The sequence below is a fragment of the Dipodomys merriami genome, unplaced genomic scaffold, assembly GCF_024711535.1.
Source record: "Dipodomys merriami isolate MVZ:Mamm:240054 unplaced genomic scaffold, mDipMer1.0.p SCAF_2, whole genome shotgun sequence".
In the NCBI taxonomy this organism is placed as follows: Eukaryota; Metazoa; Chordata; class Mammalia; order Rodentia; family Heteromyidae; genus Dipodomys; species Dipodomys merriami.
The window spans coordinates 121,856,880-121,881,567 of NW_027203381.1; the positions used below are offsets into that span (position 1 = coordinate 121,856,880).

At 60.7% G+C, this 24,688-nt stretch overlaps 1 protein-coding gene across 4 annotated transcripts in view; it reads left to right on the top strand.

Moving 5' to 3' along the window:
* Positions 1-24,688, top strand: part of Col18a1 (collagen type XVIII alpha 1 chain) — a 53,622-nt gene that overhangs the window by 9,471 nt on the left and 19,463 nt on the right. For all 4 annotated transcript variants that reach the window (XM_070030817.1, XM_070030815.1, XM_070030818.1 and 1 more), the window contains exons 2-12: positions 1,818-2,362; positions 11,992-12,078; positions 13,708-13,767; positions 14,354-14,483; positions 19,680-19,756; positions 20,784-20,939; positions 21,186-21,212; positions 21,885-21,947; positions 22,028-22,114; positions 22,346-22,399; positions 22,494-22,652. In XM_070030817.1, coding sequence (XP_069886918.1) covers positions 1,818-2,362; positions 11,992-12,078; positions 13,708-13,767; positions 14,354-14,483; positions 19,680-19,756; positions 20,784-20,939; positions 21,186-21,212; positions 21,885-21,947; positions 22,028-22,114; positions 22,346-22,399; positions 22,494-22,652 — 1,445 coding nt within the window. The remainder of the gene's footprint in view (positions 1-1,817; positions 2,363-11,991; positions 12,079-13,707; positions 13,768-14,353; positions 14,484-19,679; positions 19,757-20,783; positions 20,940-21,185; positions 21,213-21,884; positions 21,948-22,027; positions 22,115-22,345; positions 22,400-22,493; positions 22,653-24,688) is intronic.

Genomic DNA, 24,688 nt, shown 5'->3' on the forward strand with positions numbered 1-24,688 from the left:
GGCGTCTTCCAGCCCGGGCAGCAGCAGTGCTGCGTCCTGAGTTAGGAGGGACCTGGGCCCTGCTGGGTACCACCAAGGCCTGGCCCACGTCGCGGCCAGCTGCACACAGGACCCACAGCAAGCAGCATGATGGGGCCGCAGAGAGCCCCGCCACCAGGCCCGGCGCCCATGCTGCCACATGGCTGTGCTGCTGCGGCCCTGGAGGACGCCGGGTATGGCAATGTCCCTTCTGGCTAGTGTTCTTTGACATGGCCTGATTTGTAAAGTCAGGGCTCAGCATTTCTTCCCTCTCCTCTGTCCTGAGAGCCTATCTACCTGGATCCACAGTGCAGACCTGACATTTGATGCAGTGCATGTGCACACACGGCACACACGCTGATCACTCCTAGTATGTGCACACATGCATTCACAGGCTGGCCCCTCCTGGTATGTGCACACATGCATTCACAGGCTGGCCCCTTCAGCTTTTACAGTCTCTCAGGACACCTGCAGGTTGCTGCCCCTTCCAAGGGAGAGTTCTTGATGCAGGCCTGCTCCCTTCCAGTAGAGTTCTTGACACAGGCCTGCCACAGCCCAGCGTCAACTCCCATGGGACTGTCAGATCTGTTTTTTTTGTTTTTTGTTTTGGTTCTGGTCATGGGGCCTGAACTCTGGGCCTGGGTGCTGTCCCTCAGCTCTTCAGCTCAGAGCTAGCACTCTCACTTGAGTCATAGCACCACTTCTGGCTTTTTTTCTTTTTTGCTTATGTGGTGCTGAGGAATCGAACCCATGGCCTCAAGCAGGCAAGGCAAGTGCTCTACCACTGAGCCACCTTCCCAGCCCTGTCAGACCTGTTGTGAGAAGTCCAGACTCAGACTTTGGGCATGGGGAAGAGGAGCCCTGAGAAAGGCCTGGAGCAGGCCTAGACCAGGCCATGGCACAGGGGCATGTGTGTTAGGGGTGGAGCAGCCCTCCTGGAGTGTTCCTTGCCCATCCTGCGTCCAGCACTGACCATGCTCTCCAGATGTGGTGGGGCTTCTGTCACAGCCCCGTTCCTGAGAGCATTGCAGGGAGGATGTCCTGCGTCCTGCAGTGGCCTCTGGCTTCGCTGGGAAGGACAAGAAGTGAGGGTGAGCACCCAGATGCCAGCAGCAAAGTAACTCTCGTGCGTGTTGCACGGTTGATTCCCTGGAGGACGGGGAAGGCGGGCCTGGGCAGGGGGTGGGCGTCAGTAGCGGCGTGAGTGAACAAGGCAGTCACAGTGACTCGGAGTCCAGACGACCTACCTGTGCAGCCAGGCAGTCTGCCAGGGCTGCTGCTGGGAGCCCCTCCTCCCCGGGCATTACCCATGGCAACCTGTGGGGGCTGCAGAGGGGTTAGGGACCCCTCGCCGCTCAAAGCCTTGTACAGAGACCAGGACCAGCCACTTCCACACCCCGTAAAAGATCCAGGTCTGCACCTCGACTGGCTTGGAGGAGACCTGGGAGGGATTCCTGTGTCAGTGTCAGGTGGAGGCCGCGTGACAGTGGAGACCTGCTAGATGGGACACGGCGTGTCCTGCATCTCTGACCCGCGCTGCGCAGCCTGGAGCTGCAGGCCTTTGATGTGTGCAGCTTAGGCTCTTCCCTCTGCCCTGGCTGCCCCCACTGGGCCTGCAGGCCGGCGGAACAGCCTGCCTCCCAAATGCCGCTGCCGGTGATCACTGGCTAGCAGAGCTCAGAGGGCCAGGTGGAGCAGGGAGGAGGGTCCTGCCCCAGCTGGCTGACTCGCTATCCCTTCCCCCACACCCGACGTGCCCGGGGCTCCACGACCACTCACAGGCATCCTTCTCCTTGCAGAGAGCGCTGTCGAGGAAGTGGGGCTCCTGCAGCTCCTCAGGGAGCCCCTGCCCCCGCAGATCACCCCCATTGAGGACCCCGACGTGGGGCCCGCTTACGACTTTGGACCGGGCGCCAACAGTGGACAGGGTGCACAGAGCCACTTCCCCAGACTCTTCTTCCAAGACTTCTCGCTGCTGTTCCACATCCGGCCGGCCACAGCGGGCCCGGGCGTGCTGCTTGCCATCACGGACGCTGCGCAGGCCCTGGTGTCGCTGGGCGTGAAGCTGTCAGAGGTGCAGGGCGGGTACCAGAACGTCTCCCTGCTCTACACTGAACCAGGCGCTGCGCAGACCCACGTGGCTGCAAGCTTCCGCCTGCCTGCACTTGTCGGCCGGTGGACTCGCTTTGCGCTCAGCGTGGACGGCGGCACCGTGGCTCTCTACTTGGACTGCGACGAGTTTCAGAGGGTGCCATTTGCAAGGTCGTCGCCGGGCCTGGAGCTGGAGCACGGAGCTGGCCTATTCCTGGGTCAGGCTGGAGGAGCAGATGCTGACAAGTTCCAGGTAACCCTGTGCCATCCCACGTGCTGGGCCGGCCTGGGCGGGGTGGGGGAAGGGCCGTCCGCCCAGGATAGAGGATGGCAGGCACCCCCAGCCGTGCTCCATCCTGGGGAGCAGAGCCCCCGGTGCAGGGCATGTGGTCTCTCTGCCCAGGTGGTGTATTTCTCCTGGCACTCTGGCCCCTTTGGAGCCCTGAAAGTCACCCTGTGCTTCTGAGGTTTCTCTGGGGACCCTGGCTCCCCGGAAAAACCCTTCAGCCATCTTATTACTGGGTTTCCAGCCTGCCATGGTCAGCTTGTGCCCCAGTGTGTGCTGTGTTCCATCCAGGCTGCTACTGAGCTGCAAAATGAAGGCTCAGGACCCTGTGAAAACAAGCCAGCAAGCCAGGGGTGGTGGTTAATACCAGTAACCCAGCTCTAGGAGGCTGAGGCAGGAGGATCATAATTTTGAGGCCAGCATGGACTGTCTCAAAAACATAGAAAAACATAAAAACCCAAACCAAAGATATGATTAATAATTTAAAGCCAGCTAACCAAACAAGGCACTTAGGCAGGAACTGCCCACCTGGGGCCAGTCCCTCACACAGTGAGCAGGCCCCAGACAGCCACAGCAGGCTGATGATTGTCTTTAACACAGGCTACAGGGGCACAATGACATGGGACTTGGTCCAGAGCAACCTGGGCTAGTCTTGCCCATGATGGGTGACAGCTGTGTGGCCTCCTGTGCCCCAGGGAAGTTCCTGGTGACCCCCTTACTCTGTAGGCTGTGGGGCCTTTTCCCAGAGCCCCTCGCTGGAGCCCCAGCCTCCTAGGAACAAAGCGTGGGTGCCTGGCCCGCAGTGACTCAGGGCCTGTGAATTCCAGCACACCAGCTGTTGGAGCTGGGGCGCCCGGGTGTGGGGCCAGACAGGGGTCCCTGTGTGTGGTGGCAAGGACGTGTCCGTGGGGGACAGACTGTCAATTGTGACCCAGACAAGGCCTGCTGTGTGGAGTTGTCCCAGCCCTGCTCTCTGTGCTCTGACCTTCCACCTTTGGAGGGAACACATAGCCCTCTGGGTTCAAGAGACACCAAACGGAGCCCCTTTCTGTTTTCCTTTTGATCCTCAAACATGATGGCTGCAATGTCTGAGAGCAACGTCCTCTCTGATGAGGGGTTGGGGCAGCCACCGAGCATCTCCAGTCAATGGAGGAGCCCCGGGGTCTGTGTGTCTCCTGCTGTCATGGGAAACATGAGCCTGGGTTTCTGGGCGTTGGGCCACCAAGTGCCCGGTTGGCCTGATGGTGCAGAGTGTGGGCCTGCGGCCCAGCTGCCTGCGGCCAGGCCGCTGCCCCGGGGCTGGCCGGGGCTGTGTCGGGCAGGCAGCCAGCTGGAGACAGGTAGATGATACCCAGGTGTTTTGATTAGCATTTCAGAAGATAAACTTTCTTTTTCTGTTTGTTAGCTATTTGCATTGATCTATTTATGTTCTTACATAAATGGGCTCAGCCATTTTTTATTGGTATATACAAACTCTGTGTTTGAAAGAAACTGATCTTGGGTTTTGTATACTGAAAATGTTACTTTGCTTAGCCAGACGCCAGTGGCTCACACTTGTAATCCTAGCTACTCTGAGGATCCTAGTTCAAAGCCAGCATAGGCTGGAAAGTCTATAAGACTCTTCATTTCCAGTTTACCACACAAAAACCAGAAGTGGAGCTGTGGCTTAAGGGTAGAGCATCAGCCTTGAGTAGCAAAGAACTAAGGAACAGCACCCAGACACAAAATTTTTATTTCTCAGTTTGTCATTTGCCTTTTTACCTTTTATATTGGGAAGTTTCAAATGTTTATGTGGTTAAATCAGGTTAAAACCCTATGGCTTTAGGTTGGCAGACTCTTTCCCAGGTAGAAAGGTAAGAACGGGGCGTTTCTGGGCCCCGGAGGCATGTCAGGGCCCTGGTCTGGCCAGGCTGGCCCCGGGGCATCTCTGGGGCAGGCTCCATGGCACAGGCTCCCCTTCGGCCAGCTCCAGCAGGCCCTGTGAACTAGAGATCTCAAGAGTTGTCTCCATGGGTCAGATTCCAGCCAGGGGGAAGGAAGTAGGGAGGCATCCTGGTGTCAGAGGAAGAAAACCAATGAAGAGTCACTGGAGAGTTTCCACAGGAGTGGAAGCCCTGGGAGGCAATCACCAGCTGCTGTGATTTGTGAGGCTGGTGCCAGGGGGCCCTGGGCTCCTCCAAGCCCTCCGTGGCTGCATGCCTCTCTGACGACTCCAGTACGTGTTTTTGTTCCCTGCTGTTTAGTTCTTTTCCTGCTTTCCCCTAAGATGCAGCCTGGCCTGGAATTTACAGCTTCTACCTCTGTAATCCCTAATTATGGAGTTACAGGTGTGAGCCACCATGTGTGTGCCTCTAAAGAAAGAAAACTTTGGGTATTGTTGATCTTTTCTGAATTGTTCCTTGGGTATCTCCGAATGCTTTTCAGTCTACTTTGGCTGTCAGTGCTGCCATAAAACATGGATCTCAGAACTCTCCAGAACTCTCCTCTTTTCACGCGCTCTGTACTTGGATCTTTCCACTCTATTGCTCCTGATGGATGTGGCTCCCCTTGTTCCTTCCACCAAACATACCCACCCCAGCCTCCTGTCCCTCCTGCCATGCCAGCCCCCCATACCACCTCCATACCAGCCTCCTGTTCCTCCTGCCACCCCAGCCTCCTACCCCTCCTGACCAGGGCAGGATGTGACATGAGGATCCAGTGCTCTTTGGTGGTCACCTTGCCTCTATGCCCCTGTTTTATTACCAGCACTACAAGCACATTTTATACTGAGCTAAAATGGCCTTCTCTGGGTGCATCCTAGGCACAGTGTCACCACAAGTGTATCATTTTCTTGCTGAAACACATGGATGAGCTGAAGAGTATTGTGTGCAGTGATGTCAGACTGAAGGGAAATGGCGCTGGGGCAGGCACCAGGCAGGAAGCGGTCATTGTGGCTCAGAAATAAGTGTCAGAAGCTGGTCTTAGGTAAGCTGGAGCTGTGCCAGCCATGGGGGCTGAGGACAGAGGAGGGCAGGACTCAGCCTTGAGTGGGAAGGAGAGAGGCAGTCACAGGCAAGCTGGATCCCTGCTGGCCACAGGGGGCTGAGGACAGAGAAGGGTAGGACTCAGCCTCATGTGGGCAGGAGAGAGGCAGTCACAGGGAAGCTGGAGCCGTGACGGCCACAGGGGCTGAAGACAGAGGAGGGCAGGACTCAGCCTTGAGTGTGCAGGAGAGAGGTTGTAACATGGAAGCTGGTGCCCTGATGGCCACGGGGCCTGAGGACTGAGGAGGACAGGGCTCAGCCTCGATTGGGCAGGAGAGAGGCAGTCACAGGGAAGCTGGAGGCCTGCTGACCTCCGGGCCTGAGGACAGAGGAGGGCGGGACTCAGCCTTGAGTGGACAGGAGAGAGGCAGTCAGGGAGAAGCTGGAGGCCTGCCCGCCAAGGGGGTTGAAGATAAAATAGGGTAGGACCAGCCTTGAGTAGGCAGGAGAGAGTCTGTCACAAGGAAGTTGGAGCCCTGCTGGCCATGGGGCCTGAGGACCAAGGACGGCAGGGCTCAGCATCAATTGGGCAGGAGAGAGGCAATCACAGGGAAGCTGGAGCCCTGCTGGCCGCGGGGCCTGAGGACTGAGGAGGGTAGGGCTCAGGCTTGAGTGGACAGGAGAGAGGCAGTCACAGGGAAGCTGCAGCCGTGCGGGCCACAGGGGCTGAGCACAGAGGAGGGCTGGATTCAGCCTTGAGTGGGCAGGAGAGAGGCAGTCACAGGGAAGCTGGAGGCCTGTTGTCCACGGAGCCTGAGAACAGAGGAGGGCAGGACTCAGCCTTGAGTGGACAGGAGAGAGGCAGTCAGGGGGAAGCTGGAGGCCCGCCAGTCATGGAGGGTGAGGACGGAGGAGGGCAGGACTCAGCCTTGAGTGGGATGGAGAGGGGCTGTCACAGGGAAGGTGGAGCCATGCTGGCCACAGGGGCTGAGCACAGAGGAGGGCAGGACTCAGCTTCAAGTGGGCAGGAGAAAGGCACTCACAGGGAAGCTGGAGCTGTGCCGGCCATCGGGGCTGAGGCTGAAGGAGGGCAGTTCTCAGCCTCCAGAGAGGCAGTTAAGGGGAAGCTGGAGCTGTGCCGGCCACAGGAACTGAGGACAGAGGAGGGCAGGACTCAGCCTCAGGTGTGCAGGAGGGAGGAAATCCCAGGGAAACTGGAGCCATGCTGGCCAAGGTTGCTGAGGACGGAGGAGGGCAGGACTCAGCATTGAGTGGGCAGGAGAGAGGCAGTCACAGGGAAGATGGAGTCATGCGGGCCAAAGGGGCTGAGAACGGAGGAGGGCAGGACTCAGCCCAGAGTGGGCAGGAGACAGGCAGTCACAGGGAAGCTGGAGCCCTGCTGGCCTCGGGGGCCTGAGGACAGAGGAGGGCAGGACTCAGCCTCAAGTGGGCAGGAGAGAGGCTGCCAGGGAGAAGCTAGAGCAATGCTGGCCCCAGGGGCTGAGAATGGGGGAGGGTAGGACTCAGCATTGAGTGGGCAGGAGAGAGGCAGTCTCAGGGAAGCTGGAGCCGTGACGGCCAGGTGTGCTGAGGACGGAGCAGGGCAGAACTCAGCCTTGAGAGAGGCTGTAAGGGTGAAGCTGGAGCTGTGCTGGCCACAGAGGCTGAGGACAGAGGAGGGCAGGACGTAGCCTCAAGTGGGCAGGAGAGAGACAGTCATAGGGAAGCTGGAGCCATCACGGCCAGGGGGGCTGAGGCCGGAGGAGGACAGGACTCAGCGTAGAGAGAGGCAGTAAGGGTGAAGCTGGAGCTGTGCTGGCCTCAGGGGACAGAGGATGGTGGAGGGAAGGACTCAGCCTCAAGTGGGCAGGAGAGAGGCTGTCAGGGAGAAGCTAGAACCATGCTGGCCACGGGGGCTGAGAACAGAGGAGGACAGGACTCATCCCAGAGTGGCCAAGAGAGTGGCTGTCACAGGGAATCTGTACCCCTACTGGCCACGGGGCCTGAAGACTGAGGAGGGCAGGGCTGAGCCTGTGGGCTAGAGAGAGGCTGTCAGGGGGAAGCTGGAGCCGTGCCTGCCACAGGGGCTGAGGACAGAGAAGGGCAGGATTCAGCCTCAAGTGGGCTAGAGAGAGGCAGTGCCAGGGAAACTGGAGCCATGCCGGCCACGGTTGCTGTGGACGGAGGAGGGCAGGACTCAGCCTTGATTGGACAGGAGAGAAGCAGTCCCAGGGAAGCTGGAGCTGTGCCGGACACAGGACCTGGGAACGGAGGACGGCAGGACTCAGCCTCCAGTGGGCTGGAGAGAGGCAATCATGGGGTAGCTAGAGCCATGCCAGCCACAGGGGTGAGGATGGAGGAGGGAAGGACTCAGCTTCAAGTGGGCAGGAGAGAGGCAGTCACAGGGAAGCTGGAGGCCTGCTGACCTCCGGGCCTGAGGACAGAGGAGGGTAGGACTCAGCCTTGAGTGGACAGGAGAGAGGCAGTCAGGGAGAAGCTGGAGGCCTGCCTGCCAAGGGGGTTGAAGACGAAATAGGGTAGGACCAGCCTTGAATAGGCAGGAGAGAGTCTGTCACAAGGAAGTTGGAGCCCTGCTGGCCATGGGGCCTGAGGACCAAGGACGGCAGGGCTCAGCATCAATTGGGCAGGAGAGAGGCAGTCACAGGGAAGCTGGAGCCCTGCTGGCCACGGGGCCTGAGGACTGAGGAGGGCAGGGCTTAGGCTTGAGTGGACAGGAGAGAGGCAGTCACAGGGAAGCTGCAGTCGTGACTGCCACGGGGGCTGTCAACAGAGAAGGCCAGGACTCATCCCAGAGTAGGCAGGAGAGAGGCAGTCACAGGGAAGCTGCAGCCGTGCTGGCCACAGGGGCTGAACACAGAGGAGGGCTGGACTCAGCCTTGAGTGGGCAGGAGAGAGGCAGTCACAGGGAAGCTGGAGGCCTGTTGTCCACGGAGCCTGAGAACAGAGGAGGGCAGGACTCAGCCTTGAGTGGACAGGAGAGAGGCAGTCAGGGGGAAGCTGGAGGCCCGCCAGTCATGGAGGGTGAGGACGGAGGAGGGCAGGACTCAGCCTTGAGTGGGATGGAGAGGGGCTGTCACAGGGAAGGTGGAGCCATGCTGGCCACAGGGGCTGAGCACAGAGGAGGGCAGGACTCAGCTTCAAGTGGGCAGGAGAAAGGCACTCACAGGGAAGCTGGAGCTGTGCCGGCCATCGGGGCTGAGGCTGAAGGAGGGCAAGACTCAGCCTCCAGAGAGGCAGTTAAGGGGAAGCTGGAGCCGTGCCAGCCACAGGAACTGAGGACAGAGGAGGGCAGGACTCAGCCTCAAGTGGGCTGGAGGGAGGAAATCCCAGGGAAACTGGAGCCATGCTGGCCAAGGTTGCTGAGGACGGAGGAGGGCAGGACTCAGCATTGAGTGGGCAGGAGAGAGGCAGTCACAGGGAAGGTGGAGTCATGCGGGCCAAAGGGGCTGAGAACGGAAGAGGGCAGGACTCAGCATTGAGTGGGCAGGAGAGAGGCAGTCACAGGGAAGCTGTTGCCGTGACTGCCACGGGGGCTGTCAACAGAGAAGGCCAGGACTCAGCCCAGAGTGGGCAGGAGACAGGTAGTCACAAGGAAGCTGGAGGCCTGTTGGCCACGGGGCCTGAGAACACAGGAGGGCGGGACTCAGTCTTAAGTGGACAGGAGAGAGGCAGTCACAGGGAAGCTAGAGGCCTCTTAGCTACGGGGCCTGTGAACAGAGGAGGGCACGACTTAGCCTTCATTGAAGAGGAGAGAGGCTGTCAGGGGGAAGCTGGAGGCCTGCCCGCCATGGGGAGTGAAGACAAAAGAGGGCAGGACTCAGCCTTGAGTGGGCAGGAGAGAGTCTGTCACAGGGAAACTGGAACACTGCTGGCCATAGGGCCTGAGAACATTGGAGGACAGGACTCAGCCTCAAGTGGGCAGGAGAGAGGCAGTCACAGGTAAGCTGGAGGCCTGTTGGCCATGGGTCCTGAGAACAGAAGAGGGCAGGACTCAGCCTCAAGTGGGCAGGACATAGGCAGTCACAGGGAAGCAGGAGCCCTGCTGGCTCCGGGGCCTGAGGACTGAGGAGGGCAGGACTTAGCCTTGAGTGAACAGCAGAGAGGTTGTCAGGGGGAAGCTGGAGATGTGCCGGCCACAGGGGCTGAGAACGGAGGAGGGCAGGACTCAGCCTCAAGTGGGCAGGATAGAGGCAGTCACAGGGAAGCTGGAGACATGGGGGCTGAGGACTGAGGAGGACAGGACTCAGCCTCAATTGGGCAGGCGAGAGGCCTTCACATTGAAGTTGGAGGCCTGTTGGCCACGGGGCCTGAGAACAGAGGAGGGCAGGACTCAGCCTTGAGTGGACAGGAGAGAGGCAGTCACAGGGAAGCTGGAGCCTGCTGGTCATGGGGGGTGAAAACGAAATTGGGCAGGACTCAGCCTTGAGTGGATAGGAGAGAGTCTGTCACAGGTAAGTTGGAGCCCTGCTGGCCATGGGGCCTGAGGACGATGGAGGGCAGGACTCAGCCTTGAGTGGGCTGGAGAGAGGCTGTCACAGGGAAGCTGTATCCCTGCTGGTCACTGGGCCTGAGGACTGAGGAGGGCCTCAAGTGGGCTGGAGAGAGGCAGTCACATGGAAACTGGAGCCATGCCAGCCAAGGTTGCTGAGGATGGAGGATTGCAGGACTCAGCCTCAAGTGGACAGGGGAGAGGCAGTTCCAGGGAAGCTGGAGCCATGACAGTCACAGGGGCTGAGGATGGAGGAGGGCAGGACTCAGCCTCAAGTGGGCTGGAGAGGCTGAGCCTTGCTGGTAGTGGCATTGCCCAGCTGAGAGGGGAAGGGAAATGACCCACGGGCCACCATGAGCCCCAGGGTTGTTCTGGGGCAGAGGGAGTCCCCGGCCCGCGGGGTCCCATTCCAGGGTCTCAGCACACGGTTTTCACATGAAATGCCCATTCCACAATTAAAATATGTGTCTTTATGCACAATGTATTGCAGGCCTCCACATCTGACGCCCTGTGTTTTGTAACTCCAGGACTGAAGTCCACTGAAAATTTGTGCTGGGTCTCGTTGCTTTTGCACCGCTGACATCTTACCCATTAAACACTGCTGGCAGAGCTCTGGCCTGTGGTGGCTGTGGCAATGGCAGTGTGCTGGGCCTTGCTGCCCTGCATGGGCACTGCTGGCTTGTCTGCGTGGGGGCCTAACTCTCAGGGGACTGGGCTGTCAGGGCGGCTCTGTCTGGCAGGACCCCCCCAGTCCTCTGTCATCACAAATACCCCCAGGGCAGAGCTGCTGTGGGGTGCAGCATCCTGGCACTTGGCTCCTGAGGTTTTTCAAACTTGGGGGTTGAGTCACCATTTGAGGCTCAGCCAGGGCCATGTGTTTGGGAGGCTGACCAGCAGGAAGCCCCCACCCGCCACGTGCCGGGGGGGCAGAGAGGCTCAGCCATGGGCTCAGCCACACAGGGGATAACAGGAGGAGGAGACCCCATGCCCAGTGCCCTGCCCTGGCTGCGCAGTCCCATGTTTGCAGGCTGCTCGCATGCTAAGTAGTTGGGGAAAAATCCAAAGTATGTTTTCTGACATGCAGAAATTATATAAGGGGCTAGAAAGATGGCTTAGTGGTAGACTGCTTGCCTCGCATTCATGAAGCCCTGGGTTTGATTTCTCAGTACCACAGATACAGGAAAAAGCCAGAAGTGGTGCTGTGGCTCAAGAGGTAGAGTGCTCACCTTGAGCAAAAGAAGCTTAGGGACAGCGTCCAGGTCCTGAGTTCAAGCCTCAGGACTGGCGCTATCTACCTATATAAAAGTATGTAAAGCTGGGTCAGCAGCTCATTTGCTGCTCTCTTGTGGTGGGTTTGCCAGCTCCATGAGCAGAGCACTTTGGACAATGCCCTAGGACCTAAGGAGCCTGAGAACATTGCTGGTTCCCTCCCAGACCCTCTATTGAGGCAGTGGCTGAAAGGTCACCCCAACACTGGTGAAACATGGCCTCCATCCAGGAAGCCACAAACTGAGCCCCAGCGGATTAAAATATTAAGTAAAACCAAAACATCATTAAATAAAACTAAGTGTGATACTGCCATGTTCCCATAGAGATGCCTTCCACTGCGATGCCCAGGGCCAGGGCAGCTGGGCTCTTGGCCTGAGGTCCCCTCCTTCAGCCCTCAGCGCAGGGATGCCGTGCCTCGGGCAGCGGCCGACCAACCTGCAGCCTGTCCCCAGGAAACCTGGTCCCAGCATGCTCTCAGGTGCTGCTGTGCCCCTGCCTCGGCCCCAGGGATGGTCACCCGCTAGGAGTGCCCCTCCCGGGTAGCATTCCATGCCATCACCCCTAGGACCGGACATGTGCAGTGCCAGCTCAGGGCTGAGGGGCTGAGACTGACTGTGTGGAAGCAGGAACTGGAAACTTTCCCAGTGCTGTGGGCTCTTTCCTTGTGGTCCTCCACTTGTGGTTTGAGTTGAACACCAGAGGTCTGAGTCGGAGGCCCCTGGGGTCCCCAGCTTGCCCTCCTCTGGCCCCCAAAACCTCCAACCCGGGTACCCCAGACTGAGCCTGCCAGCCTAAGGCCAGAGCTCTTCCGGAGCTTGCCTCGGGAGCGCCAGTGACCTTTTCCCTCCATTTAGGGGGCGATTGCAGAGCTGAGGGTGCGTGGAGACCCCAAGGTGAACCTTGGGCACTGCCTGGATGAAGATGACGATGATGAGGATGGGGTGAGTGGCCCGGGCTGGGCCAGCAGGGCTCAGAGAAGAGCTGTCCACCCCCCGGGACCCCATAGGAGGGAGACAGGGCCTGGAGGAGGGCTCTCCACATCCCAGGACCCCAGATCATGCTCCAGGGAAGGCTTAAAAGATGCCACTGAATCAGGGACACGGACAGCCTTGACGACCTTGTCCTGACCTGTGCAGGCTCCTCTCACCTTCCACATCTGAAAGCAGAGCACAGAGTGAATGTTAGAAACCAGGAACAAGCCACAAATGATAGAGGATCGCCACAGTGAAAGTGTGTGTGTGTGTGTGTGTGTGTGTGTGTGTGTGTGTGTGTGTGTGTGTGTGTGTGTGTGTAATGTGCACATGGCGGGGCCGGTGGTATCTCTAATCTGTGTGTGTCTGTATTGTATGTGGCATGTGTGTAGGATGTGTCTACATGTAATTTGTATCTATAGCTACCTGTGTGTATGCTGGTGTAGTGTGTGTATGTGGTATGTGCATGTGTGTGTTTGTATGTATCTGTGTGCATATACTATGTGTGGTCTATGTCTGTGTTGTAGAGCATCTCTGCTGCAGTGTGCATGTGTGTGTGTCTAGGTGTACCTCTGTATGTGTGCCTGTGTGTCTAGGTGTTTCTGAGTGTGTGTCTAGGTATGTGTGTGCCTGTGTGTCTAGGTGTACCTGCATGTGTGTGTGCGTGTGCATGTGTATGTGCCTGTGTATCTAGGTGTGCCTGCGTGTGTGTATGTGTGCCTGTGTGTCTAGGTGGTTTGGATACAATTACAGGACACAGATGGGAAGTGACACGAGCCACAGAGGCTAGAGGACAGGAGGAAAGTAGCCTTCCCTGGAGACCCCATTCTCTGTGCTGATCCCCAGGGAGACCCTGTCCCCTGCGCTGACCCCTGGAGAGGCCTGGTCCCCCTTCTGCCATTCACCTCCTCAGCTCCACACCTAGGGCGTGTGTGTGTACCTGGCGGTGGGCAGTGCCATCTGTCTCTGCCTGCATGTTCAGCAGTGGTCTGTCCACCTGCATGTTCAGCAGTGGTCTGTCCACCTGCATGTTCAGCAGTGGCGTCTGTCCACCCTCATGTTCAGCAGTAGTCTGTTTGCCTGCATGTTCAGCAGTGGTCTGTCCACCTTCAGCAGTGGTCTGTCCACCTGTATGTTCAGCAGTGGTCTGTCCACCTTCAGCAGTGGTCTGTCCACCTGCATGTTCAGCAGTGGTCTGTCCACCTGCATGTTCAGCAGTGGTCTGTCCACCTGCATGTTCAGCAGTGGCATCTGTCCACCTGTATATTCAGGAGGGACATCAGTCCACCTGCATGTTCAGCAGGTGCCCAAGGCAGCCCCAACTCAGTGTTACACTTGGTGGCTATCCAGTGCAGGGTACCACTGCCCCTCCTGGACTGGCCACCTTCATGCCAGGTCAAGAGTAGGCTTGGATGGTGCTTTTCCAGGAGGCACTACGTTAAAACCACCTTTGTGGAGAGGAGCTCGAGTGTCCAGTCCAGGCGGTGAAGGGCCAGATGCGGCCTTAGGTGCCAGCACTGGGCTCCTGGCTGGGCGGGAGTGGACTCCTGCTGACCAAGCCCTGCAGGCTTTCTTCCTGACTTGCCTCACCTCCCCCAGGCATCTGGAGACTTTGGAAGTGGCCTGGAGGATGGCCATAGGCCCCACGGAGAGGACACGGTGAGTTGCTGGATGAGGCCCAGGCTGCCTCTGGGCCTGGGAGGGTCTACCAGGGCCTACCCGGTAGTGGGGGCCAGCACAGGGCCCATGTGCTCGTGTGGCCATGTGGCGGAGTGGAGACAAATGCCCAGCTGCACGCGGCACTGAGCCGCGAGGTCGCTGGCTCCTCCTGGCTCCCTGTGCCCTTCGCCCTTGGCCCACAGACCCCGATAAAGCAGCTCCCTGGTCTTCGAAGTGATCGTTAACCAGTAGGCCATTGGGAGGGGGCTGTGTCCACGGGCCGTGTCCAGCGAGAGCACAGCCCGTGACTGCACAGCGTTTCTGGGTTCTTACACGTGAAGAGTCCGGCCTGAAGACAGGAGAGACAGAAGCCAGCCGGCAGCCATGCTGGGCTCCATGGAGGACCCTGGCGTGCATGCATGGAGACCCTCTAGGCACGGGACCCCAAGACTCAGGACGATGAAGTCCTGGACAGCTCTGGACTGTTTTTAGTTTTTTTCTTAAATCATGCAAATCGTGTTCAACCCAAGCCTGAGAGCTGTGGCTGCAGCACTGCCCCACCGTCATCCCCGCTCCCCTCCCGCAGGACATACCCCTGCAGCCCGGCCTGCCCCTGCCTTCCCCAGCCTCCCTCCCACCCTTGACCGGAGGGAGCCCCATGGAGAGTTCCAGAACTGAAGAAACAGAGGACGAAATCATGGTGGATTCTTTCGGAGGTGACGCTTCTCGGGTGCCCCTGTGGTGTGTGTGGCGGGTGGCGGGTGAGGGTGGCGGGGGGGGGGGGGAGGGAATCCCCATCTCCACCCACGGCTGCCCTGCCATGCAGTAGGGCCAGGTCCAGACATCTGGGCCCAGCCCCAGGACGTGGCCTCCTTCCTGTGTGTCCCTTCCAATGTTTCTGGCTGGAGCGTGTGGGGACCAGCCTGGGGACCCCCAGGGTGCCGAGAGAAGAGGAGGCCTGGCCTGAGGGAGAGGAGTGTCAGAGCAACGGGCTTTGCCCAGGGTCTGCCACGGGTCAGTGGCCGGAGTCAGGCATGGCCTGGAGAGGTGCGGCTGGGATGGGGCGGGGGGTGGGGGGGACATTCACTGTGATGTTTGTGCCTGTGGGAATCGGCCATCCACTGCTGGACTGCATGCCCACAGACCTACCCCACTTCCCATCTCCTAGCTCCTTGTGGTAGAAGCCAGGCCAGGCCTGTGGGTCGGGGGCGTGCTCGGAGGCTTGGGGACAGCTCAGTTCCTCGTGCCCATCCACCCAGGTGCCTGCCTCCTGCAGGCTTTCAGCATGGAACCACTCAGCTTCTTGGAGACACTTAGCTACTCCGCCCCTGAGTGGACAAAGTGTCCCCTCAGAGGCAGGAGTGGACGCAGCTGGCCGTGGCCTCAGGTCACCCAGCCTCATGCTCATCTGTGCCTGAGGCGGGAGGACAGGATCACGTCCACACCACGGGGCCTCTCCGGCCCCTCGCCGCCCCTCCCGCACCACACTCCTGGCCCCCTTTCTGGCGCCACGAGCAGTAGCCTTTCCTAGGATTTCACCAAACGCATCGCTGGAGGTTGGTTCTGCAGCTCATTTAAGATTCATCCACATCATAGTGGTTCAGCCACATGCCACTGTGTACGCTGACCAGTGTGTCCGTCCTTCCAGCTGACTGGTCTGTCCATTCTTCCCACTGACCAGTATGTTCATCCTCCCCGCTGACCAATGTGTCCATCCTCCCCGCTGACCTGTGTGTCCATCCTCCCCGCTGACCTGTGTGTCCATCCTCCCTGCTGACCAGTATGTCCATCTTCCCAGCTGACCAGTGTGTCTGTCCTTCCAGCTAATCGGTGTGTCCATCCTCCCCACTGACCTGTGTGTCCATCCTCCCTGCTGACCAGTGTGTCTGTCCTCCCAGCTGATTGGTGTGTCCATCCTCCTAGCCGACCAGTGTGTTCATCCTCCCAGCTGACTGGTGTCCATCCTCCTAGCTGACCGGTGTGTCTGTCCTCTCAGCTGTCAGGGCATCTGGGCTGTGTCCAGCTTGCCCTGGGGTTGGAGGACCCAGCTTCCTGGCAGGGCCTGGTGCTGAGGCAAGGGCTCTGCCCAGACAGCTGGTGTTCAGCACCCCTCCCAAGTGGGACCTCAGCTCCTCCACGCCCCACACTGGCCAGCCTCCATTTCTGATGGTCCTCGCAGGTGTGAGATGACTTCTGCTGGTGGCTTGGTGTCCATTTCTGTAATGGACAGTGGTGCCAGGCCCCTTCCTGTATGTCTGTGTCCGTCTGCTTTAGTGAAGTGTCCAGATCTTTGGCTGCTTTTCTAACGGGCTGTGTTTTCCTGTTGTTGGGTTTCAAGAGTTCTTGATGTATTCTGGCGTGAATCCTTTATCGGACTGCGCTTCGCACGTTTCTCAGTCTGCATGTCCTCTCGCTCCAGACGTGGTCCGACTGCCCAGCCCGGCTGGCCTGTCGTGAGATCACCATGCATCTGCCTCCTCCACCAGGCCCAGCCTCCTTGTTTCCCTAACCATATCTTTAGAAAAGCAGCATTTAGCTCTGAAATTCACCACCAACTCACTTCACTAATCTCAAGTTTGATGTCTAAGACTAGTGCCCAGCCCAGAGTCACTAACCTTCAGTCCTGCACTCCCTAGTTTTCACCTACAGGATTTGCATTCAGGTCTATGATCCATTCTGATTCATTGACTTTACTGTTAAATCTTATTTTATTTTTGCTGCTGGGTGCCGGTGGCTCATGCCTCTAATCCTAGCTACTCAGAAGGCTGAGATCTGAGGATCAGGATTCAAGCCAACCCCAGAAGGAAAGCCCATGAGACACTGATTTCCAATACCTAAAGTCCAGAAGCAGTAGAGTGGTAGAGGGCTAGCCTTGAGCATGAAGCATGAGACAGTGCCCAGGCCCTGAGTTCAAGCCCCAACATGTTAAAATTATTCCTATTATTGTTGCTGCTGCTGCTGTTGTTATTTTGCTACATAGGCCAGTTTTTCCTTGCTGCGTATCAGAAAGGTCGCCTTTCTTTGGCCGAGCTGCCTTGTGCCTGTGAAGGTTACTTGTGCACACTGTATCTCTTCCTGGGCTGTTTTCTCTCTAGTGGCTCTGCTGTCTGCATGGCAATGTCACCGACTGCTGTCCTGCACATTTACTACAACCAGGGACTGGGCAGTCTCTTCTTCCAGAACTGTTCTTTGGTGCCCAGGCCCTGTGCACATTCATGGAGAAAGCAGAAGAGCAGAAGCCCAGTGTGAATGGGGGCGTTGACACCTGTGTGGAGTCTCTGGCCTAGAAGAGGCTTTGGTTTTTCTCAGGTGTCTGTAGCTGTGTCTGTGCAGTTTTGCATGGCCTCCAGGCAGGGCTTTGAAATGCACCACCACTCAGGCCTTCTCAGGAGGAGCCTGCTGCCCTCTGCTGGCGGATGCGGCTTGGATGGGGTTGGCCAAGGTGCTGCTGGGCAGGGCAGGGCTGGTGGCAGTGGACTGTCCAGCCCAGCTGTGTGGGGTCTGGCAGTGGTGAGCAGAGGTCAGGGCAGGGCTGGTGGTGATGGGTCCGGTGTTGGTGAGCAGGGGGTCAGGGCAGGGCCCATTGCTCTACAGTGGCCTCAGGCCAGAAGTACATTTGGATTCAGTTGCTTTTGGAAATGGAGGCAAGTGTCTCACAGAGCTCTGAGCACACATGAGAGCTGTGAGCACACCTGAGAGCCGTGCGCACACGCACGTCCATGAGTTCACACGAGAGCCGTGCGCACACGCACGTCCATGAGCTCACACGAGAGCCGTGCACACACGCACGTCCATGAGCTCACACGAGAGCCGTGCGCACACGCACGTCCATGAACTCACGTGAGAGCCATGCGCACACGCACGTCCATGAGCTCACGCGAGAGCCGTGCGCACACGCACGTCCATGAGCTCACACGAGAGCCATGCACACACACGTCCATGAGCTCACGCGAGAGCCGTGCACACACGCATGTCCATGAGCTCGCGCGAGAGCCATGTGCACACGCACAGCCAGGCATGTGGCCTGTGTAGCCCTCCCCCCGCCCCCCTCCCCGTTGGCTGGCACACGTGTTCGGCTAAAAGTCCTCTGACCCCACCAACACGCTCCTCCCAATAGCACCCTGGAATGGGGAGCCCCACAGGTCCCCAGGGATGGTGATACCACCCATCATGTGGTGTCCCGTATCCTGGCGTGGGTGTGCGGGGCAGGGCAGGGCAGGAGGCATCAGGCCTCCCAACCCCGCTCCTCAGCCCACACTCCACGGCCAGGCCCTTGCAGGGAGGAGTGGCCCGTGGGCCTGCCGGGCATCCGCCCTGACCCTGAGCCCTAGATAAGCCGGGGAGGGGTGGCCCGGGTGGGGTCCGCCGCACCCCGCCTCGGCTCTGAGACCTGCTCACCGCTGTAGTCCTCAGCCTTGCCTTGGGTTTACAAATCTGTAAGAGACATGTTAGCTCAGAGGCTGTCTGAAAGCAGGAGACAGCGGAGGGGCCAACACCGGGCCACAGCAGACAGACAGACAGCAGAGGGAGCCGACGCCAGGCCACGGCAGACAGACAGTGGAGGGACCAACGCCGGGCCACGGCAGACAGACAGACAGACAGACAGCAGAGGGACCAACGCCAGGCCACGGCAGACAGACAGACAGCAGAGGGAGCCAACGCTGGGCCACGGCAGACAGACAGACAGACAGCAGAGGGGCCAATGCCAGGCCACAGCAGACAGACAGTGGAGGGACCAACGCCAGGCCACGGCAGACAGACAGACAGACAGACAGCAGAGGGACCAACGCCAGGCCACGGCAGACAGACAGACAGACAGACAGCAGAGGGACCAACGCCAGGCCACGGCAGACAGACAGTGGAGGGACCAACGCCAGGCCACGGCAGACAGACAGACAGACAGCAGAGGGACCAACGCCAGGCCACGGCAGACAGACAGCAGAGGGAGCCAACGCTGGGCCACGGCAGACAGACAGACAGCAGAGGGAGCCGACGCTGGGCCATGGCAGACAGACAGACAGACAGCAGAGGGGCCAATGCCAGGCCACAGCAGACAGACAGTGGAGGGACCAACGCCAGGCCACGGCAGACAGACAGTGGAGGGGCCAACACAGGGTCACGGCAGACAGACAGACAGCAGAGGAAGCTGACACCGGGCCACGGCAGGCAGACAGTGGAGGGACCAACGCCAGGCCACGGCAGACAGACAGACAGCAGAGGGAGCCGACGCTGGGCCACGGCAGACAGACAGACAGCAGAGGAAGCAGACGCCGGGCCACGGCAGGCAGACAGTGGAGGGGCCAACACAGGGTCACGGCAGACAGACAGACAGCTGAGGGAGCTGACACCGGGCCACGGCAGGGCTTGCTCAGCCCAGGAGCACGTGGAAGGAGACAGAACTGAAGCCATGTGTGACCCTGGGGCAGGAGTCCCCAGGGAAGCCCTGGGGACGCCTGGCATGGTGGACGGGGCCCCGTGTTGGTGTCCCTGGGTGTGGCTTTGAGAAGAGGTGGGGTGCACAGGGAGGAGGTCCTTCAGAGGGGAGGGGGGAGGGGGAGAGCCACGAGGTGTGAGGTCGGTGCTGGGCCACAGCCACATCTGGGGTTCGTTCAGCCTGGGGTTTCTGTCCATGTTCAGTGCTCAGATTATATACTGGAAAGGGAAAAGAAGGCATCCTGATCACTTAAGTTCTGTTAAACCCATGAAGAATCTTCTGGAAGGTTTCTGCATCGCTGGCTTGCTTAGGATAACCACAGGGCTGTGTATTAACTTTAAATCTTCTCCACACCTGCCCTGGTCACTGCAGTCACTGCCCCTGCCCAGGGCACTTGGTGGGGGCAGCCCGGGACAGGACAGCATACCCAGAGCAGAGCCTGGGTCACTCGGTGACAAGGGCCCTTCTGTTTGAACAGCTCCAACCCTTCCTGACTCAGAATCAGCTGGGGTGTGGGACAGAGGCGTCCAGAGCCCTGAAGGCAGCCAGGAGACGGTGAGACCTCTCCCCAGCCCCCTCCCCCACCCCCAGCCCACCCCGCCCCCACCCCACTCCTCTCACTGTGACCCCCAGCAAAGCCCCTCAGGCCCTGTCCCCTCCCTGTGCCTGCCAGTCCCTCTGCGTGTCCTCTGCGTGTCCTCCCCACCAGTCCCTCTGCGTGTCCTCTGCGTGTCCTCCCCACCAGTCCCTCTGCGTGTCCTCTGAGTGTTCTCTGCGTGTCCTCTGCATGTTCTCTGCGTGTCCTCCCCACCAGTCCCTCTGCGTGTTCTTCTGTGTGTCCACCCCACCAGTCCCTCTGTGTGTCCTCAGCGTGTCCTCTGCGTGTCCTCCCCACCAGTCCCTCTGCGTGTCCTCTGAGTGTTCTCTGCGTGTCCTCTGCATGTTCTCTGCGTGTCCTCCCCACCAGTCCCTCTGCGTGTCCTTCTGCGTGTCCACCCCACCAGTCCCTCTGTGTGTCCTCAGCGTGTTCTCTGCGTGTCCTCTGCGTGTCCTCCCCACCAGTCCCTCTGCGTGTTCTCTGAGTGTTCTCTGCGTGTCCTCTGCATGTTCTCTGTGTGTCCTCCCCACCAGTCCCTCTGCGTGTCCTCCCCACCAGTCCCTCTGCGTGTCCTCCCCACCAGTCCCTCTGCGTGTTCTCTGAGTGTTCTCTGCGTGTCCTCTGCATGTTCTCTGCGTGTCCTCCCCACCAGTCCCTCTGCGTGTCCTTCTGCGTGTCCACCCCACCAGTCCCTCTGTGTGTCCTCAGCGTGTTCTCTGCGTGTCCTCTGCGTGTCCTCCCCACCAGTCCCTCTGCATGTTCTCTGAGTGTTCTCTGCGTGTCCTCTGCATGCTCTCTGCGTGTCCTCCCCACCAGTCCCTCTGCGTGTCCTTCTGCGTGTCCACCCCACCAGTCCCTCTGCGTGTCCACCCTGCCTGTCCCTCTGTGTGTCCTCTGCACGTCCGCCCCGCCTGTCCCTCGGGGTCAGTGCAGGTAGCAGGAGATGGAGGGGTCACCACAGCGTGTCCTCATTCCCTCCCCCAGGGAGTCCTGAGCAGGCAGAAGGAGGAGTCTGGTGTTCTGAGCCCCGACCCAGTGGTGCAGGGCTCTGACCTTCAACCTGTCCCTGTGGCACAAGGACCCCCAGGACCCCCGGGACCCCCAGGGAAGGATGGCTCCCCAGGACAGGATGGCAAGCCCGTGAGTGCCCCGGTTCCCATGGCGGTCTGGTCCAGTCTGGTGCTGGGGGCCATGGCAGGAGGGGGGGTTGCACTGTGTGTCCCCGTTCTCAGACCCGTTCTCCACCTGGGTGCAGAGCTGGGAGGGCTGGAATGGAGGTGCAGCCCTCTGTGTGGGCTCTGGGGCTTGGGGGCCGGGGTGGGCTGGTCCCCTCTCGGGTGGTCACGGCTAGTTCTCTGCTCTAACAGTTTCTCTTACACATTCCAGGGTGACCCTGGGGAAGACGGAAAGCCTGTAAGTTTGCTTTTCCTTCTGGGCTGGGCTTGTGTTTACTAGGACCACGGGCCCAGGCCCTGGCCAGTGTAGCCCATCCACTAAGAAACTCACGTCCGATGGCTGGGGGGGCGGCTGTGGCTGCATTGGGAGGGTCAGGCGAAGTGCCTGACACCCCCTGGGAGCAGGGGGAGCAGCCAGCGGGAAGCTGGAAGGTCCAGGCGTGCAGGGCAGACAGGGCTCCCCACGCTGGCCACAGTGCCCGCCCGGGGCGATAGGACTTGAAGACAGAGCTGCCCAAAGACAGCATCGAGAGTTCACCAGAGCGTAGTCACTACACAAGTCCACGTGTGTGCGCCGTGAGTGCACCCACGTACAGACACAGGCACACGCTTGAGCCGTAGGCACACACATGCACACGCAGGCAGAGCAGCGCTGTCTGCAGAGAGCTGGGGCCGTGTCATAGCTGAGCTCTGGTGGGGCAGCACACTGGAGCCCTGGGCACGGTTACGCGGACTCGGAGCCCTCCACGGCTGCGTGGCATCTTTCACGCCAGGCCCTGTGGCCGCAGGTCACCTGCCATCCAGACCCCTGTACAGCCTTCTCCCTGTGTCTGCACTGGGGAACCCAGGCTGGGCTGTACCAGGAGAGAGGGGTGCTTCTCCCAGCCTAGCCCCTGCTCTTGTCCTCCAGGGGGACGCGGGGCCACAGGGCTTCCCGGGGACCCCAGGAGATGTCGGCCCCAAGGGTGAGAAGGTGAGTGTGGCTGGTGGTGGGAGGGCCGCCCAGGCCCAGGCAGGCAGCGGGTGCCCATGTGACAGGGCTGTCTGTCCCAGGGAGACCCCGGCGTTGGGCCAAGAGGACCTCCCGGACCCCAAGGACCTCCTGGGCCTCCGGGACCCCCCTTCAGACAGGACAAGCTGGTGAGTCCACCGGCCCCCCCCCCGTTCTGGGACGGACCCTGGGGGGATTCGGGCCTGTGGGGCCCCTCACCCAGCGTCCTTCAGCCCATGCGGGGACACGGGGAGCCCTGCCCCGTGCCTTTACTCTCGTGAGCGCCCAGCACGTGGGGCAGGAGTCAGGGCCCAGCTGGCAGAGCGCCCGGCGCTCGGGGACAGCCAGCGTGCTCCTCACAGCCCCATCTCCCTCCTTAGACGTTCATCGACATGGAGGGCTCCGGCTTCAGCGGGGATCTGGAGCCACTCAGGGTAAGTGGCCACAGCCGCACCCCGGGACGCATGAGGCCTTGGGGGAGGGGCAAAGCGGGTGGGAGGAGGGTCAGTACCGTGTCTCTGTGTCCAGGGTCCCCGAGGCTTCCCAGGACCCCCAGGACCCCCTGGTGTCCCGGGCCTGCCAGGAGAGCCAGGACGCTTTGGAGTCAACAGCTCACACGTGCCAGGACCAGCTGGCCTTCCTGGCGTGCCTGGGAGGGATGGGCACCCCGGGCCCCCCGGCGTCCAGGTGAGTCCTGACCCGGGGTCCTGTGCTGGGTGGGCTGAGCACCATGGGGTCCTGTGCTGGGTGTGGGGTGAGCACCATGGGGTCCTGTGCTGGGCGTGGGCTGAGCATGGGGTCCTGTGCTGGGCGTGGGGTGAGCACCATGGGGTCCTGTGCTGGGCGTGGGGTGAGCATGGGGTCCTGTGCTGGGCGTGGGGTGAGCATGGGGTCCCGTGCTGGGCGTGGGGTGAGCATGGGGTCCCGTGCTGGGTGTGGGGTGAGCATGGGGTCCCGTGCTGGGCGTGGGCTGAGCATGGGGTCCCGTGCTGGGCGTGGGGTGAGCACCATGGGGTCCTGTGCTGGGCGTGGGCTGAACATGGGGTCCTGTGCTGGGCGTGGGGTGAGCACCATGGGGTCCCGTGCTGGGCGTGGGGTGAGCATGGGGTCCTGTGCTGGGCGTGGAGTGAGCACCATGGGGTCCCGTGCTGGGCGTGGGGTGAGCATGGGGTCCTGTGCTGGGCGTGGGGTGAGCATGGGGTCCTGTGCTGGGCGTGGGGTGAGCACCATGGGGTCCTGTGCTGGGCGTGGGGTGAGCATGGGGTCCTGTGCTGAGCATGGGGTCCTGTGCTGGGCGTGGGGTGAGTACGGGGTCCTGTGCTGGGCGTGGGGTGAGCACCATGGGATCCTGTGCTGGGCGTGGGCTGAGCATGGGGTCCCATGCTGGGCGTGGGCTGAGCATGGGGTCCCGTGCTGGGCGTGGGCTGAGCACCATGGGGTCCTGTGCTGGGCGTGGGGTGAGCACCATGGGATCCTGTGCTGGGCGTGGGGTGAGCACCATGGGGTCCCGTGCTGGGCGTGGGGTGAGCACCATGGGATCCTGTGCTGGGCGTGGGCTGAGCATGGGGTCCTGTGCTGGGCGTGGGCTGAGCATGGGGTCCCGTGCTGGGCGTGGGCTGAGCACCATGGGGTCCTGTGCTGGGCGTGGAGTGAGCACCATGGGGTCCCGTGCTGGGTGTGGGCTGAGCATGGGTTCCCGTGCTGGGCGTGGGGTGAGCATGGGGTCCCGTGCTGGGCGTGGGCTGAGCATGGGGTCCTGTGCTGGGCGTGGGCTGAGCATGGGGTCCTGTGCTGGGCGTGGGCTGAGCATGGGGTCCCGTGCTGGGCGTGGGGTGAGCACCATGGGGTCCTGTGCTGGGCGTGGGGTGAGCACCATGGGGTCCTGTGCTGGGCGTGGGGTGAGCACCATGGGGTCCTGTGCTGGGCGTGGGGTGAGCATGGGGTCCCGTGCTGGGCGTGGGGTGAGCACCATGGGGTCCCGTGCTGGGCGTGGGGTGAGCACCATGGGGTCCTGTGCTGGGCGTGGGGTGAGCACCATGGGGTCCTGTGCTGGGCGTGGGGTGAGCACCATGGGGTCCTGTGCTGGGCGTGGGGTGAGCATGGGGTCCTGTACTGGGCGTGGGGTGAGCATGGGGTCCTGTGCTGGGCGTGGGCTGAGCATGGGGTCCTGTGCTGGGCGTGGGGTGAGCACCATGGGGTCCTGTGCTGGGCGTGGGCTGAGCACCATGGGGTCCTGTGCTGGGCGTGGGCTGAGCATGGGGTCCTGTGCTGGGCGTGGGCTGAGCATGGGGTCCTGTGCTGGGCGTGGGGTGAGCATGGGGTCCTGTGCTGGGCGTGGGCTGAGCATGGGGTCCTGTGCTGGGCGTGGGGTGAGCACCATGGGGTCCTGTGCTGGGCGTGGGCTGAGCACCATGGGGTCCTGTGCTGGGCATGGGCTGAGCATGGGGTCCTGTGCTGGGCGTGGGCTGAGCATGGGGTCCTGTGCTGGGCGTGGGGTGAGCACCATGGGGTCCTGTGCTGGGCGTGGGGTGAGCACCATGGGGTCCTGTGCTGGGCGTGGGGTGAGCACCATGGGGTCCTGTGCTGGGCGTGGGGTGAGCATGGGGTCCTGTGCTGGGCGTGGGGTGAGCATGGGGTCCTGTGCTGGGCGTGGGCTGAGCATGGGGTCCTGTGCTGGGCGTGGGGTGAGCACCATGGGGTCCTGTGCTGGGCGTGGGCTGAGC